The sequence below is a fragment of the Schistocerca serialis genome, chromosome 1 (assembly GCF_023864345.2).
Source record: "Schistocerca serialis cubense isolate TAMUIC-IGC-003099 chromosome 1, iqSchSeri2.2, whole genome shotgun sequence".
Classification (NCBI taxonomy): Eukaryota; Metazoa; Arthropoda; class Insecta; order Orthoptera; family Acrididae; genus Schistocerca; species Schistocerca serialis.
In genome coordinates, this window is record NC_064638.1 from 608,430,179 (window position 1) to 608,445,564 (window position 15,386).

The window sequence follows — 15,386 nt, forward strand, 5'->3', positions numbered from 1 at the left end:
GTCATTACTGTTGCACTGAACCTCTGTAATGTCCTTTTTATGTTAGTATCCTTTGTAGTTCATTAAAATAGTTCCAATATATTGTGCATAAATTAATTGGGATCCGCATGATCCCAGTGATACTCAGTGAGACAAAAAAATTCTGGTAATAGGAGGCTTAACATAAGCAACGATATTCTGTAAGTGAACTCTGTGCTGGGCACCTATCTTAAGCCAACCAGATTGCAATTGGCTCAATACTATCAGTGATCAATTGATCATGCTGAATGTAGAGTTCAGCACTATATGAATTTTCTGCAGCAAGAGAGACTAATATGTGACAGCAAAAAGTTACTTAGGTTTTGCAATACCTAGACAAAAAAAGTCCTACACTGTACGTAGATAAATGGATGAATTTTTTTTTTCTTTTTTCAATTAAGGTGGTTTCAACTGTGAAAAGGTCAGCCCTGTTGTCACTTAAAAGAAGACAAGACACAAAGGTTAAACAAAGAGAAGCTATGTATCATAAATACTGTTTGATGTGTTTGTTTGTATGTGTTTTCTCCAGGAAAAAATATAATGTTGTAATTTCCAAATGTTTGGACAGCCCTTTTCCTGTTCTTTCAGTTCTCACAGATGTAGAGAATACACCAAACATCTTTTTCAAGAACATTCACTGCGAATTTGGATTTGTTCATTAAGTAACAAACTCAACCATCATTGCTGGTTGTTTAATGATGTTACCGCATTCCAACATTTTGTAAGATTGAGTGTTCCTCATAATCTCACTTCCATAACTTGATACTGTCAGAAAACATGCAATTGTGGTGAATTGATACACACGAATAACTACTCATTACAAGCAAGCATGAGTACAAAAGTAATTTGATAGGGCGCTGACTCTCGTATGACACTTTGGTAATTGAGACAGAAAAGACACTTCTGTGAAAAGAGCTTCGATACCTACTTGAGGAGATACAAATCTAATATATTGCAGACACAGTTGAGTATGATGGTGCAATGTTTAGGACTCTGGACTCACATTTGAAAGTAGAGGATTTCAAATACAGAATGTACATAAAGTCCAGAAACACTTTCAATTATTTATTGCACAATAACTATACATTGTACAGATGTCATACATATTGCATTTTGAAGAGAAACTCTGAAAGTTATTTTTACAAACATTTGATATGTGAACCACGAGTGACCCGGCAGGTGTCAATACAGTAATTGAATTCTTGCCATACCCGTCCCAGCATGGCATTGTCGACTATGGCAGTCTCGTCCCGTATTCTCTCCTGGAGCTCTGCTACATCATGTGGTAGAGGCGGTACACACGCCAGATCTTTAATGTGTCCCCACAGAAAAAAGTCACACGGAGTGAGATTTGGTGATCAGGGAGGCCATTTCACGAAACAGCTGCCCCCTTCTGTAGCATGGCCGATCCATCGATGCGGCAGCTCCATGTTCAGGTACCCACGAATTTCACGATGAAAATGGGGTGGAAAGATGAACGGAGAGTCCTGCATTTGAGGCATCAGCCATTGCTGCAACATGGCACGGTAGGAATATCCAGTGACAGTGCTCTCGGCGAAGAAGAATTCACGTCGCTCACACAGAGACGTCCCCTTCCCTTTGCCGGGCACAAGCAACCCATCATAACGAATTTGTTGTGCCAGTGGTAAATGGCCTTCCTTGTTGGTGGCTTCTTACCGTACTTGTTTCTAAATATCTGTTGAACAGCTGTAGCACACTTGTTTTTGTCAGACTCCAACACACAGGAAGCTTGCTCCATACCTGAACTCGCCATGTTTGTGATTAGTGCTGACTATCAGCAAATTACCAAACTGTGCTGTGGTGGTATACATGAAAAAGAACTTCCAGGGTTTCTCTTCAGAATTACATATGTATGATATCTGTATAGTGTTTGACTCTTGTGCAATAAATAATTGAAAGTGTTCCCAGACTTTATGTACACCCTGTATGTATCTTTTATTGGATACCACAACCACAAATTTATTACGAGACATTTCTACTTCTACCTTGGCTGTTATACAGCCACTGTCAGTGGCAGTCAAATGAAAACAAGACAAGTGGAACAAAAATTCAGTAAACTGTGCATTATTTAAAAAATAATCACTATTATTGTTAATACATTTATCCCACTGTGAGACGAGATGGTCAGTGCCTTCATGCAAAAATATGTGTGACTGCCAACGGAACCATCAGGCAGGCATGTCTTTGCCCAAAGCAAATCGATGGACACAAATGTCTTACTTCAGGGCTCCAAAAATATGGAAATCATATGGGAGAAACTCAGACTGTATGGAGAATGTGTAAGAGCTTCCCAGCGAAACTTCTGCAGTGTACTTGAAAAGTGAGTGGGACCTTATGTAGCTAAGGTTGTTTTCGAAGGTTGTTTTCAAGTATGCTGCATAAGTTTCTTTAGGACTTCCTTACACATGCTCCATACAGTACCGATAGCTCCCAGTGCAGTTTCCATATTTTTGGAGCCCTGAAGAAAGACACTCGTGGCTGTCAGTTTGCTTCGGATGAAGAGGTACACACCTAAGTACAATCAAGGTTCTGCAGGTAACTGTAAACATTTTTCCATGAAGGTAATTGACTGTCTTGTCTCACAGTGGGATAAATGTGTTAACAGTTCCGGTGGTTATGTTTGAAATAATGAACAGTTTATTTACTATTTTCCAGATTTCTCATTTTCATTTGACTACCCCTTATACTGGGAGGTCAGAAATAGTCTGAAAAGCTAGGAAGGGTGTTGCAGTGTAGATTGTGCTGCAAAATAACTGTTCAGAAAAAATTCTATACACTGTGCTGTTTTGAAGTTAATTAACATGGAAGTTAGCCAAACAAGCAATTGTGCACACAAATTCAAGTGACTTGTAAGAGACAGATTTATAGATTTCTGGAAAACATTTGATATGGTGTCCCATGTTGTTGTTGTGGTCTTCAGTCCTGAGACTGGTTTGATGCAGCTCTCCATGCATAGTGTCCCATTGCAGACTTTAAAAAAGGGACAAGCATACAGAATAGGTTCACATATATGCAGATGTGCGAGTGGCTTGAAGACTTCTTAAGTTATAGAACCCAGTATGTTATTCACGTCAGTGAATGTTCATCAGAGACAATGGTATCATCAGGGGAGCCCCAGCGAAGTGTGATAGGATCACTGTTATTCTCAGTATACATAAATGATTTGACAGACAGGCGGGCAGCAATTTGCGGTTGTTTGCTTATGATACTGCAGTGTACTGTTAGGTGTTGAAGTTGAGTGACTGTAGGAGAATACAAGATGACTTAGACAAAATTTCTTGTTGGTGTGATGAAAGGCAGCTAGCTCTAAGTGTAGAAAAATGTAAGCTAATGTGGATGAGTTGGAAAGACAAACCCGCAATGTTTGGATGCAGTGTTAGTATTGTTCTGCTTGACATAGTCACATCATTTAAATATTTGGGCATAACACTGCAAAGCAATATGAAATGGAATGAGTATATGAGGATTGTGGTGGGAAAGTTGAATGATTGACTTCAGTTAATTGGGAGAATTCTAGGAAAGTGTGTTTCATCATAAAGGAGACCCCATGCAGATCACTAGTGCAACCTATTCTTGAGTACTGCTCAAGGACTGGGGATCCATATCAGGTCCGATTAAAGGAAAACATCAAAGCAATTCAGAGGTGGGCTGATAGGTTTGAAGCTGGTAGGTTCAAACAACACGAAAGTGTTTCGGAGATACTTCGGGAACACAAATGTGAATCCCTGGAGGGAAGACCATTCTTTTTGAGAAACACTAATGAGAAAATTTAGAGAACTGGCAGAATGATTCTCTTGTCATGAACAAAAAAATGGTTCAAATGGCTCTGAGCACTATGGGACTTAACATCTATGGTCATCAGTCCCCTAGAACTTAGAACTACTTAAACCTAACTAACCTAAGGACATCACACAACACCCAGCCATCACGAGGCAGAGAAAATCCCTGACCCCGTCGGGAATCGAACCCGGGCGTGGGAAGCGAGAACGCTACCGCACGACCACGAGATGAACATATATTGCACATAAGGACCACGAAGATAAAATATGAGAAGTTAGGGCTCATTCAGAGGCATACAGTCACTCATATTTCCCTCAGTCTGTTAGCAAGTCGAGCAGGAAAGTAAATGAATAGTAGTTGTACAGGATACCCTCCACCACACACTGTAAGATGGATTGCAGTTTATCAATGTAAATGTGCCCAAATGTATACTTTGGTTTCCTAAAACCGAACAAGAGAGTGATACAAAAATGGGATACGGGGCAGTATTGGGGACTGAACCCAAGCCAAAGGTTAAGCTGTCTTAGCCACTATTATCTATGCTCTGAGTATAACCGACACGAATTGTATCTGGCCAGCCACTTGAATTTGCGTGCACGACATCCTGAATGGCTAACTTTTATACTAATTAACTCAGAAACGACACAAGAAACCGAATTTTTTTCTTAACAATTATATCTCAGCGCAACCTACCCTGAACAATTATATCTCAGTGCAACCTACCCTGTAATACCCTTACATGTGTTTCAGACTGTTGCTTACCACCCTGTATATCATGTGACTGTCTGACTTCAGTAACGTACTGTTTTCACATACTACTCCTAATATTGTAATTTTGGACTGTCTCATTGTGTGAGTGAATACAGATGTGTTTCTGTCATTTAAAATATGACTAGTGCTATTGTAGACTTGCACAAGAACAATATCCCAACTTGTCAACAATTCAAAATAACATTACTGTTATACTTACTTACATGTAAAAACAAGAACCCATAATATATCATGCAGTAAATTGCTCTACATGAGCTTTTTCAGCACTCAAATTTAAAACTTTCACAAGTGTGACAAAGCTGTTAGTGTCATATAAAAACACACACTTAATTGTAGACTTTCCGGGCAGTTATTTGCTACACTTATACCATTCTGTATCATGAATTCCTTGGTTGATATTCTATAAATCCCTTATGTTAAGTAATTCTGTCTGTTTGTTGAATGTATTATCCCACTCTCTTTTAGCATGCATTTATATTTCCATTTCCATGACTACATCCATTACTCTTTCTTTCTTTCTGGTACATAGGTAACAAGACTAACCAGACGCATTGTAATTGTAAGTCACGTGGATAATTGAACATCCGGATAACTGAATGTTTAATGAAAAGCGATTTTCATATTATCAAGTCCACAAAGTTAACCTATGTCATCCACATATGGTTATGTTTTGGTTATATTGTCATATGGTTATCGTTCTGGGGTTAACAAATTAAACTTATTAAAATAAAAAATTAGTGTTTATTAAGAGATTAGACACATTTTCATATGTATGTTCATATTTTCTTAAAATTACTAAAAAACTATAATTGTAATCGTGAAATACTTAACAAAACTCACATAGCACAGTTGCTGTAATTTTATTTTCTTTAAAATAATTGATAATTGTCACTTGATGTAGATAGTTTTTTCTCTTTTTATTGCTGCTGCATCACGAATTCATTTTAATTTCAGTAAAGTGACGGTGTCACACACTGTTCGTTTTTCGACCATTTGAAGCTGTTTCCAGGACTTGAAATGCTTCCGCATGATATGGTCCTGCATCATTTTCTGCATCTATATTTGCTTCTTTTTCATCTGCATGCATTTCCTGCTGTTAATTCACATGCAATATATTTTCAACAATATCATTATCTGACATGATCTAAAACAACTTGATCATTACTCTCACAAGTGAGCCACTCTTTCATATCATCGGCATCAGATTCCTGGCATATTTCTATGTTTGTCATTTATATCCTCTAAAACTGAATCATACATATTGGTTATTGAATTTTCATGCTCCTGTTACAGTATTCTGTTCTAAGTTTTGTTCAAAGTTTTTCTTTCAGCCAAATCCCATTCATCTACAGGGTGTTACGAAAAGGTATGGCCAAACTTTCAGGAAACATTACCACACACAAAGAAAGAAAATATGTTATGTGGACATGTGTCCGGAAATGCTTACTTTCCATGTTAGAGCCCATTTTATTGCTTCTCTTCAAATCACATTAATCGTGGAATGGAAACACACAGCAACAGAACGTACCAGCGTGACTTCAAAGACTTTTTTCAGGAAATGTTCAAAATGTCCTCCGTTAGCGAGGATACATGCATCCACCCTCCGTCGCATGGAATCCCTGATGCGCTGATGCAGCTCTGGAGAATGGCGTATTGTATCACAGCCGTCCACAATACGAGCACGAAGAGTCGCCACATTTGGTACCGGGGTTGCATAGACAAGAGCTTTCAAATGCCCCCATAAATGAAAGTCAAGAGGGTTGAGGTCAGGAGAGCGTGGAGGCCATGGAATTGGTCCGCCTCTCCAATCCATCGGTCACTGAATCTGTTGTTGAGAAGCGTACGAACACTTCAACTGAAATGTGCAGGAGCTCCATCGTGCACGAACCACATGTTGTGTCATACTTGTAAAGGCACATGTTCTAGCAGCACAGGTAGAGTATCCCGTATGAAATCATGATAACGTGCTCCATTGAGCATAGGTGGAAGAACATGGGGTCCAATCAAGACATCACCAACAATGCCTACCCAAACGTTCACAGAAAATCTGTGTCGATGATGTGATTGCACAATTGTGTGCGGATTCTTGTCAGCCCACACATGTTGATTGTGTAAATTTACAATTTGATCATCAGAATCGAGGAAGTACAGTACATACTGACGAAACTAAAATGAGCTCTAACATGGAAATTAATCATTTCCGGACACATGTCCACATAACATCTTTTCCTTATTTGTGTGTGAGGAATGTTTCCTGAATGTTTGGCCGTACCTTTTTGTAACACCCTGTATAACCATGTAACAATACTCTTTTAAATTAATTTGCTTGAAAAATGACAAAATGGATTCTACGTCATCAGCAGATAACAATATAAATAAAAGTTCTTTTCTATAAAGTCATTTAAATGTTTCAGTAATGCTTTGATCCATTGATGGTAGCAAAGGTGTCACGTTAGGAGACCAAAAATTTACTGTAAACATTCTATTTTCTGTCTTAGTTCTGCTGAGGGGTAACTTGGCGCATTATCCAGTAGAAGTAGGGCTTTACCAATTTATGTTTTGAATTTGTTTACTTGAGGTATAAAAGTATTGGGGTACATGCTCTGGCATGTCAGTGCTGTGTTTTGTCAGTGAGTGGTTGATAGTTGATTCTTGTTGTGTATCAACGTCAAGCAAGTTAAAAACAGTTGTGTTATCTTACCATTCGTCTACTGCCGATGGCTCTTCTTCTGCATTTGTGGTACCATCACTAGAAACCTCAATGCCCATAGTGCATGAACCATTTACACTATTATTGATTACACTATTATTCATTATTGTTGAAGCAGTTTTCATACACCTGGTGCAGTGTACTACCACAAGATGTCAGGCATAGACAGAGGTGGTAAGACATATTCCCAAAAGCTTTGGGATACCCCTAAGTTGGTGGTAAGTATGCGTCCCAAATACCACAAAAGACAGATTAACTTTGTGGTAAGTATACTTAATAAGCCCCTTCCAGAAACTACTTTGATGGTAACCATGCTTCCCAATAACCATTAAAACAATCTTGTTTGGTGGGGTATAGACTTCCCACAGTACTGAAGGCTATATTTCATAACAAACAGAAACTACAGCCAGTGCAGCCTACTGCCACTAGCTGCCAGGAGCATACTGTAACACATATTCCCTTAAACGCCGTAAAGAAAAATATTTAGTGGGAAGTATATCCCCCACAGCCCACGAAAGGGTTAAGTTGGTGACGAATATGCAACGTTTTTCTCGGACAAGTCTGTAATAACAGTGGTTACACACTCAAATGACAGATGCACATTTGTATACACCCACAGAAGATGACAGCGTAAAATTACGATGACAGGGGTACCACTTGAAACTGGTGCATCGCTGAAGCCGCTGGTCGTGTGGTGTACGTGACATTGATTGTATGACAGCGAAAGTCAAAAATGGAACTGTCTTTGAATACCAGAAGGGTTCTCAAAACTATACTGTGGCCAATTTCTTTATCATCCTTTGTAATCCAGACTTTTGTGATATCTCCAGTGATCTTAACATTGATGCGATTTTGTAGGCTAATCTTCCCTGGGAATGGAAGACATTAATGTGATTTTGTCTTCTCACAGTTATTAAGCAGGTTGGAATTAGAATTCACAAAATGTTGTTATTTTTAGTGTTAGCTCATCAGTATGAAAGGTGGTGGTGGTGATGATGATGATGATGATGATGATGATGATGATGATGACGATGATGATTTGTTTGTGGGGCACTTAACTGCAATGCACGGTCTTCAGTGTCCGTACAGATTCCCTGTTTATACACAGTCCAATTTATTCAAAATCCAGTCTAGCCACTGTCACAAGTGATGATGAAATGATGAGGACAACACAAATGCCCAATACTCGGGCAGAAAAAGAATCCCCAATCTGGCCGAGAATTGAACCCGGGACCCCATGATCCAGAGGCAGCAATGCTAGCCACTACACCACGAGTATGTACAGTCAGTTAAATTATTGTTTCTATGAATTTAAATAATCTTTGCCATCCCTGTATTTCAATGAGTTTTTTTTTTAAACACACACTCCTTTGCATAATTAGATTCATTCTGAAACAGCTAATCCATTCACCTCCATAACCATTCTCCCAGTAAGCTATTACAGCAAAGCATAACACAATAATCTTTGTGTAAATTGGAAAATTAGGAGAGGAGTACTGGGCAGATGTAGACTGTGAAGTAGAAAATGAATTGTGCTGTTACAGCTGAGTGAGTATTGTTGCCCATGAAAATCAAATCTTAGGTTTCAGATACCAAACTGTCGTGTGGTTTAACCAGTGATAAAGTTTCATTACTGTGGAGCTCTGGAGCAGAGTGGTAATTCCGTTCTTCACTATTAAATTCTCTCTAGTGGGAAACTGACACAAGTCATCATGCCTGTGTAAACTTTTATTTTACAGCTCGGCGGCCGCATAAAATGCGGCACAGAGAAGATTCCGTGTACGCACCACGTTCTCTGTTTGATCGACCTTCTCCTGCTCTTCTGAAAATGCGAAGAGACATGAAATTACAGAAGTATCGTGGTGGCACAGTACGCCCCATGTTATCCATTTCCAGCCTCAAGCCAGCAGCTACTGTGAAGCAAATAGCTGAACCAGAGCATGTGCCAGAATGGCATATTCATGAGGAATGGGCTCTTTTACAGGTTTATTCTACTTCCATCTTATCCATTTCTTAAATTGTAACTTTAATGAAATTATTAGTACTGTGTAAATTACAGCTGCAAAACATGTCCCTAATGTGCATAACTACATTAATCTGTTATTTCAGGCTGTTCAGAGCTTCTTGCAATTACCGTTGAACTTGATGGTACTTTCACCAGCACATACACCAAATTGGGATATGGTATCAGATATTGTAAACAATGTTTCTTGTACATATCGGTCTCCAAAGCAGTGCCGAAATAGGTAAGTCGTGTATATTCTTATTGAAATTATAGATGAAGTGTAAATGAAAAGGGCAAAATACCAACCAGCAGTTATTACAAGTATAGAGGAAAAGTGACCATACTTAACACATGCACGAATTGCAGTTATGTCAGCTTGAATATAGAGGAAGGAATAATATATTCAGAGCAAATAATCAGTCTCTGAATTATTATGAGCTGCAGTGATGAGGGAGGGTGCATGTGGTGTGGGGAGGAGGGGATGGGAGGGGGGAGGGGATTGTAGATAAGTGGTGAAAAAGGAAGAACCAGTCGATCAGGAAGTTACATTGTACCTGGAAAAATCAGCAAACTCTCAGGGGATTTCAGGAATTTCATCAAGTCTCAGGGAATTCTGCATTTTTAAGCTAGCATTGAAATTTCCCTTTCTTCCCCCCCCCCCCCCCCCTCCCCACCACCACCACCACCACAAATTTTAAAATACTTAATATCTCAAAGTGTGTTAATTATGTGAATATTATTCTCTATATAAATTATTGATGTTTAAAAACTGTAGTTAAACTGCTGCTTATAGCTAGTATATAGCTCAGCCGAGAGGAAAGAAAAGTCATTCCCTACTCACCATTAATTTATCAGGAGCTTATTGATACCATCTTCCTCCTCACACCTGGAATTCTCAGGGAGTCCCCACCCCCCTCAAGTTCGAGTAGCCACCCTGAAGTTGGAACTTCTTGAAGAGGAATAATCAGAGATACACAGATGTATAAGGTTATGAGACCATAAATGCTTGGACTGTGGGGACATAATATGAATTTTAACCAGAATGTATTTGACTCTTTCTATTTTTAAACATAATTTTCTTTTAATTAATCTCATTGTAGTTTACCTACTTTAAATCTTCCATAGCTCCAAAAAATTTAAATCAATCAAGCACTATCTTGTCAGTCTCACAAAACAATTCCTATTCTTTCTCAGACAGATGTTCATTTGGTCTTATTTATATTTGATGAGTTTGAATGACACTACTTAATGAACAGTTGTATGCAAAGTGCATCTGAAAAGTTTGGTGAATGGTCTCAGAAAATAAATGCATAAAAAATATATTTACTGGCCTTCAAAGTAATTACTGTTGTCTACAACGCACTTCTATATAGGTTGTAAAGGTGTTGGAAACTGTCACTAATCACTTCTTGCAGAACTATGTGAAACACTGAGCTCGTATGTTGTTGGATATCAACAATATCTGTAGGTTCAACTTTCTTGCATGATGCAAAGTGACAACTTTCTCGCATGATGCAAAGTGACTGTTCTACAGCACCCTCCTTATTCTTCTGATTTGGCATCTGTTTGTTGCCCCTCCTTAAATGAGTGTTGAAAGGCTTATTCTTTGCAGATGTTGCACATGACTGAGGTGCTTTGAGTGATATCACAAGAAGTGTTTCCTAACAGTTTCTAACAGCTTTACAACTGATGTTGGGCATGTGGTGTCACTAATGGTTATTACTTTGAAAGCTAGTGAAGGTATTTTGATATTAACCTTTTATTTTCAGGTGGGCCTTGTAGATTCCATAACACTGTAAGAGAAATGCTTACCAGTGATATTATGAGAAAATAAATTACTTTCCATCCCTGATACGTTTTTCAAAATTCCAAATGCAGACACCATTCATTGTATTTTGGGAGGAATTGTCATAATTTTGGGACTTTTCTTCTGCTTGTTCCTTTTCTCCTCATTACCGACATTTGTGTGTCTTCCTGAAATGCATCGATTCTGCAGATTTTTTTTTTTTTTTTTTTTTTTCCTTCACTCATTTCAGAAGACCCAAAATTTTCACACAGTTCACAATATAATTCAACTGTGTTATACTTTTTCTCACTGAGAAACCATATGCATTGTTTGTTTTTGCAGTCATTGTAAATCAGTGTCATGCAAGAAAAAAGCAATAAACATATGAACTGTTGCTACCCACACACACGTGATTTGTGCCTGCTACTGCTTACATGCTAGCTGATCGCCGCAGGAAGTCATAATTTTAACCAATCGATCCTTACTTTTGAGACTCTAAAAAACTAAACTCTGCCCAAACAGGCCATGAAGGCCCAAGGGTACCGACCAGCCGCTATGTCATCCTCAGCCCATAGGTGTCACTGGATGCAGTTATGGAGGGGTGTGTGGTCATCACACCACTCTCCTGTCCGTATCTCAGTTTATGAGACTCACTACTTCTCGATCAAACAGCTCCTCAGTTTGCCTCACAAGGACTTGGCACCCCACTTGCCAAAAGCGCTCCCCAGACAGGACGGTCACCCATGCAGGTGCTGATGCAGCCCGACAGTGCTTAACTTCAGTGATCTCACACTTCAGTGTTATCACTGTTGCGACTCAGCAATTTATATTTGGATGAACATCCTGTAAAATCTCTGAAAGTGCTCCAAGACAGTTACAAATGTGTACATCAGTAAGGTAGATTACACTGTTATAGAATATATACTGTAAAGTAACATGTTTACTGTGACCACTTCATTATTTACATCACTTTAGTTCCCTCTGTCATCCCTATGCTTGAATTGGTACTGGCCTCAAAGTACAGGGTGATTCAAAAAGAATACCACAACTTTAGGAATTTAAAACTCTGCAACGATAAAAGGCAGAGCTAAGCACTATCTGTCGGCGAATTAAGGGAGCTATAAAGTTTCATTTAGTTGTACATTTGTTTGCTTGAGGCGCTGTTGACTAGGCGTCAGCGTCAGTTGATGCTAAGATGGCGACCGCTCAACAGAAAGCTTTTTGTGTTATTGAGTACGGCAGAAGTGAATCGACGACAGTTGTTCAGCGTGCATTTTGAACGAAGTATGGTGTTAAACCTCCTGATAGGTGGTGTATTAAACGTTGGTATAAACAGTTTACAGAGAATGGGTGTTTGTGCAAAGGGAAAAGTTCTGGACGGCCGAGAACGAGTGATGAAAATGTAGCACGCATCCAGCAAGCATTTGTTCGCAGCCCAGGAAAATCGACTCGCAGAGCTAGCAGAGAGCTGCAAATTCCACAATCAACTGTATGGAGAGTCCTACAAAAAAGGTTAGTTATGAAACGTCAACTACCTGAGGCGATGGATCGGCCGTCAGGCAGCCCGTGACAGAGCACTTCATCACTGGCCTCCAAGAAGCCCTGATCTTACCCCCTGCGATTTTTTCTTATGGGGGTATGTTAAGGATATGGCGTTTCGGCCACCTCTCCCAGCCACCATTGATGATTTGAAACGAGAAATAACAGCAGCTATCCAAACTGTTACGCCTGATATGCTACAGAGAGTGTGGAACAAGTTGGAGTATCGGGTTGATATTGCTCGAGTGTCTGGAGGGGGCCATATTGAACATCTCTGAACTTGTTTTTGAGTGAGAAAAAACCTTTTTAAATACTCTTTGTAATTATGTATAACAGAAGGTTATATTGTGTTTCTTTCATTAAATACACATTTTTAAAGTTGTGGTATTCTTTTTGAATCACCCTGTATGTATGTGGTTTCTATTACAGGGAGTGACAGAAGACACTTTGCAATTCAGGGAAAATAAATATATGTATAAAAGTACACAGGTTGCCATATTACTGTAGCTTATTTTGAGCAAAAAGGAACTTGAGTAGCAATCTTGAATGTTGTTGCGCTTCTCAGTATTATTCATGAACTTGACAATCATTTGAGGTGCAATACCAACAGCTTCTTCTTTTATCACTTTGTTAAGACCATCAGAGATAGGGAATATTGTTCGTGAGGCGGGAATTTTGTACAATGAAACCGTGCATTATCATCATAATAATTGAGGATTTTAACCAACTGTGGCTGTAAAAAGTTCTGTAACATTGCCAGTAATGATTACTGTTTACTGTAATACCGTTGTCCTGAAAGAAGTATGGATCCACCACACCAAAGTTAAAAATGCACACCACACTCACTTTGAGCCCATGAGCTGCTCATTCCTAAAGGTTACCCTGAGACCAATATTGGAAGTTCTATTTGTTTACTGTGCGCTATGCCCTATGCCAGTAAAATCTGTTATGCAGACATTAAAGAGGTCTTGACATAAATTTTCAAAATCATTTGTCTTCATTTCTTTGTACAATCATCACTATTTTGTAGAAATACATTCGCAGATTTCAGAAGAGACTTTTACACTCTCATTTCCATTTGATAATTGTTTAGAATGTCTTGAGGATTTGTGAATTAAAAGCATAACAACTGCCACAATTTTCTTACAACGCCGTTGTTGTGTGAGATCAGACAGGATATCAGTTTCAATGTAGAAACTATTTGTGTAAAGTTTGATAACCAACAGTAAATTATTTTGTTACCAGGAACTCTTACCCCCCCCCAAAGTGAATGTGAAATGTACACATTGTTCCTATATTAGAGGCCACCAACATTCTACAGACCACACCATGATGTACACTGAAAATCACATGCACACTACCATTTGATGCACTCCCCACTACTGTAATTCCTCATCCTAAGCTTCTTTCGGAGTTGGAGTGGGACATGAGAAAAATAAGGGCAAAAAGTGTAGAAAATTTGAAATGAAGGAGGGAGGTGACAGTGGGAGATGTTACAGCAAAAATTTTATCAATAGTGAGCTACCTACAGTAGAAGAATAAAGGTACGTTAAGAAAGAAAATTGTTATATGTTAATCAGATATAAAGTGACTTATTGTGCTTGTAAAAAAATGCTCACTATTAGCAAAACAACTCGGTCGTGTATGACGAGATGAAAGGGTTGCAGATAACACTGGTCTGCTATCACATAATGAAATTTGTTTTATGCTCATGTGCTGAGACCTTTTAGAAAAGAAAAGGTTAATTTACTGAATATTTGATCAATTTTCTGATTGGATTGAGAACTTCCTACTTCTCAACAAGAAGAAATTATCAAATGTAAAAGTAGCTTTGGCTTTCCACCAAGGAAGTCTGTAAGGCTGTTACAGTTACTGACATATATAAACAACTGCTGAATAATAATGCCAACATCATGAGGCTGTTTTCAGATAATGATGTGTGTACATAATTGTAGTAAAATACAAAAAGCTCTCAGAGACTAGTGACAGCCGACCCTCGACGCAGACAAAAGTAACATATTGGATTATTCAGCTGCATTGGTACAATCTTCCACTGAATCTGAATAAACTGTAAAACATTAAAATGTGAGTGTATTTTTCCGGAGTGGTTTAGGGAGTAATGAACACTAGGAAGTAGTGGAGAAAGCAGATTCCAGAGGAAACATAATTTGTTTGTGAAGTAGGTAGCTAACAGCTCCTGAAACTAATTTAAGGTATTAATCATGGGTCTGAGAGTCTTACTATGTAATATAAATTGAGGATATGTAAAAGATTCACAAGAGAGCAGCACATTTTGTGACAGAAAAACTTTTACCGAATGAAGCGACAGTTCATCAGTGTATACAAACTGAAGGAGCGTGCTTTGAGTGGAGATCAAAGTTTTCAGAAAATTAAAATTTGACACAATTTTCTGAAGCTTTCAGAGTAGCCCTTCATTGGTAAGACAGAGGAACCAATTTCTCGTTTTGTGTTTATTAGAGCGTTAATTAGATTCTGTTGTTTTTACTTTGTGATACTTGTCCAAAACCAGGTGATTCTTCATCAAAACTACATCCCATGACTTCTGTGTGTGTGTGTGTGTGTGTGTGTGTGTGTGTGTGTGTGTGTGTGTGTGTGTGTTTATCATCAGCACCTCAAAATGCAACAATAATTAGAGCAGTTCAATCTCATCTCTTCTATCACTACCTCATCTTTGTCTCATAACCAGAACTTTTCTATGACTTGATTGTCCAATCCTGTTTTTCCCTTGTGTGTGT

General features: G+C 38.7%; 1 protein-coding gene across 4 annotated transcripts in view; it reads left to right on the forward strand.

The window, feature by feature from the left end:
- LOC126477588 (helicase domino) overlaps window positions 1-15,386 on the forward strand; it is a 423,343-nt gene that overhangs the window by 278,899 nt on the left and 129,058 nt on the right. For all 4 annotated transcript variants that reach the window (XM_050103628.1, XM_050103631.1, XM_050103630.1 and 1 more), the window contains 2 exons: window positions 9,040-9,284; window positions 9,410-9,546. In XM_050103628.1, coding sequence (XP_049959585.1) covers window positions 9,040-9,284; window positions 9,410-9,546 — 382 coding nt within the window. The remainder of the gene's footprint in view (window positions 1-9,039; window positions 9,285-9,409; window positions 9,547-15,386) is intronic.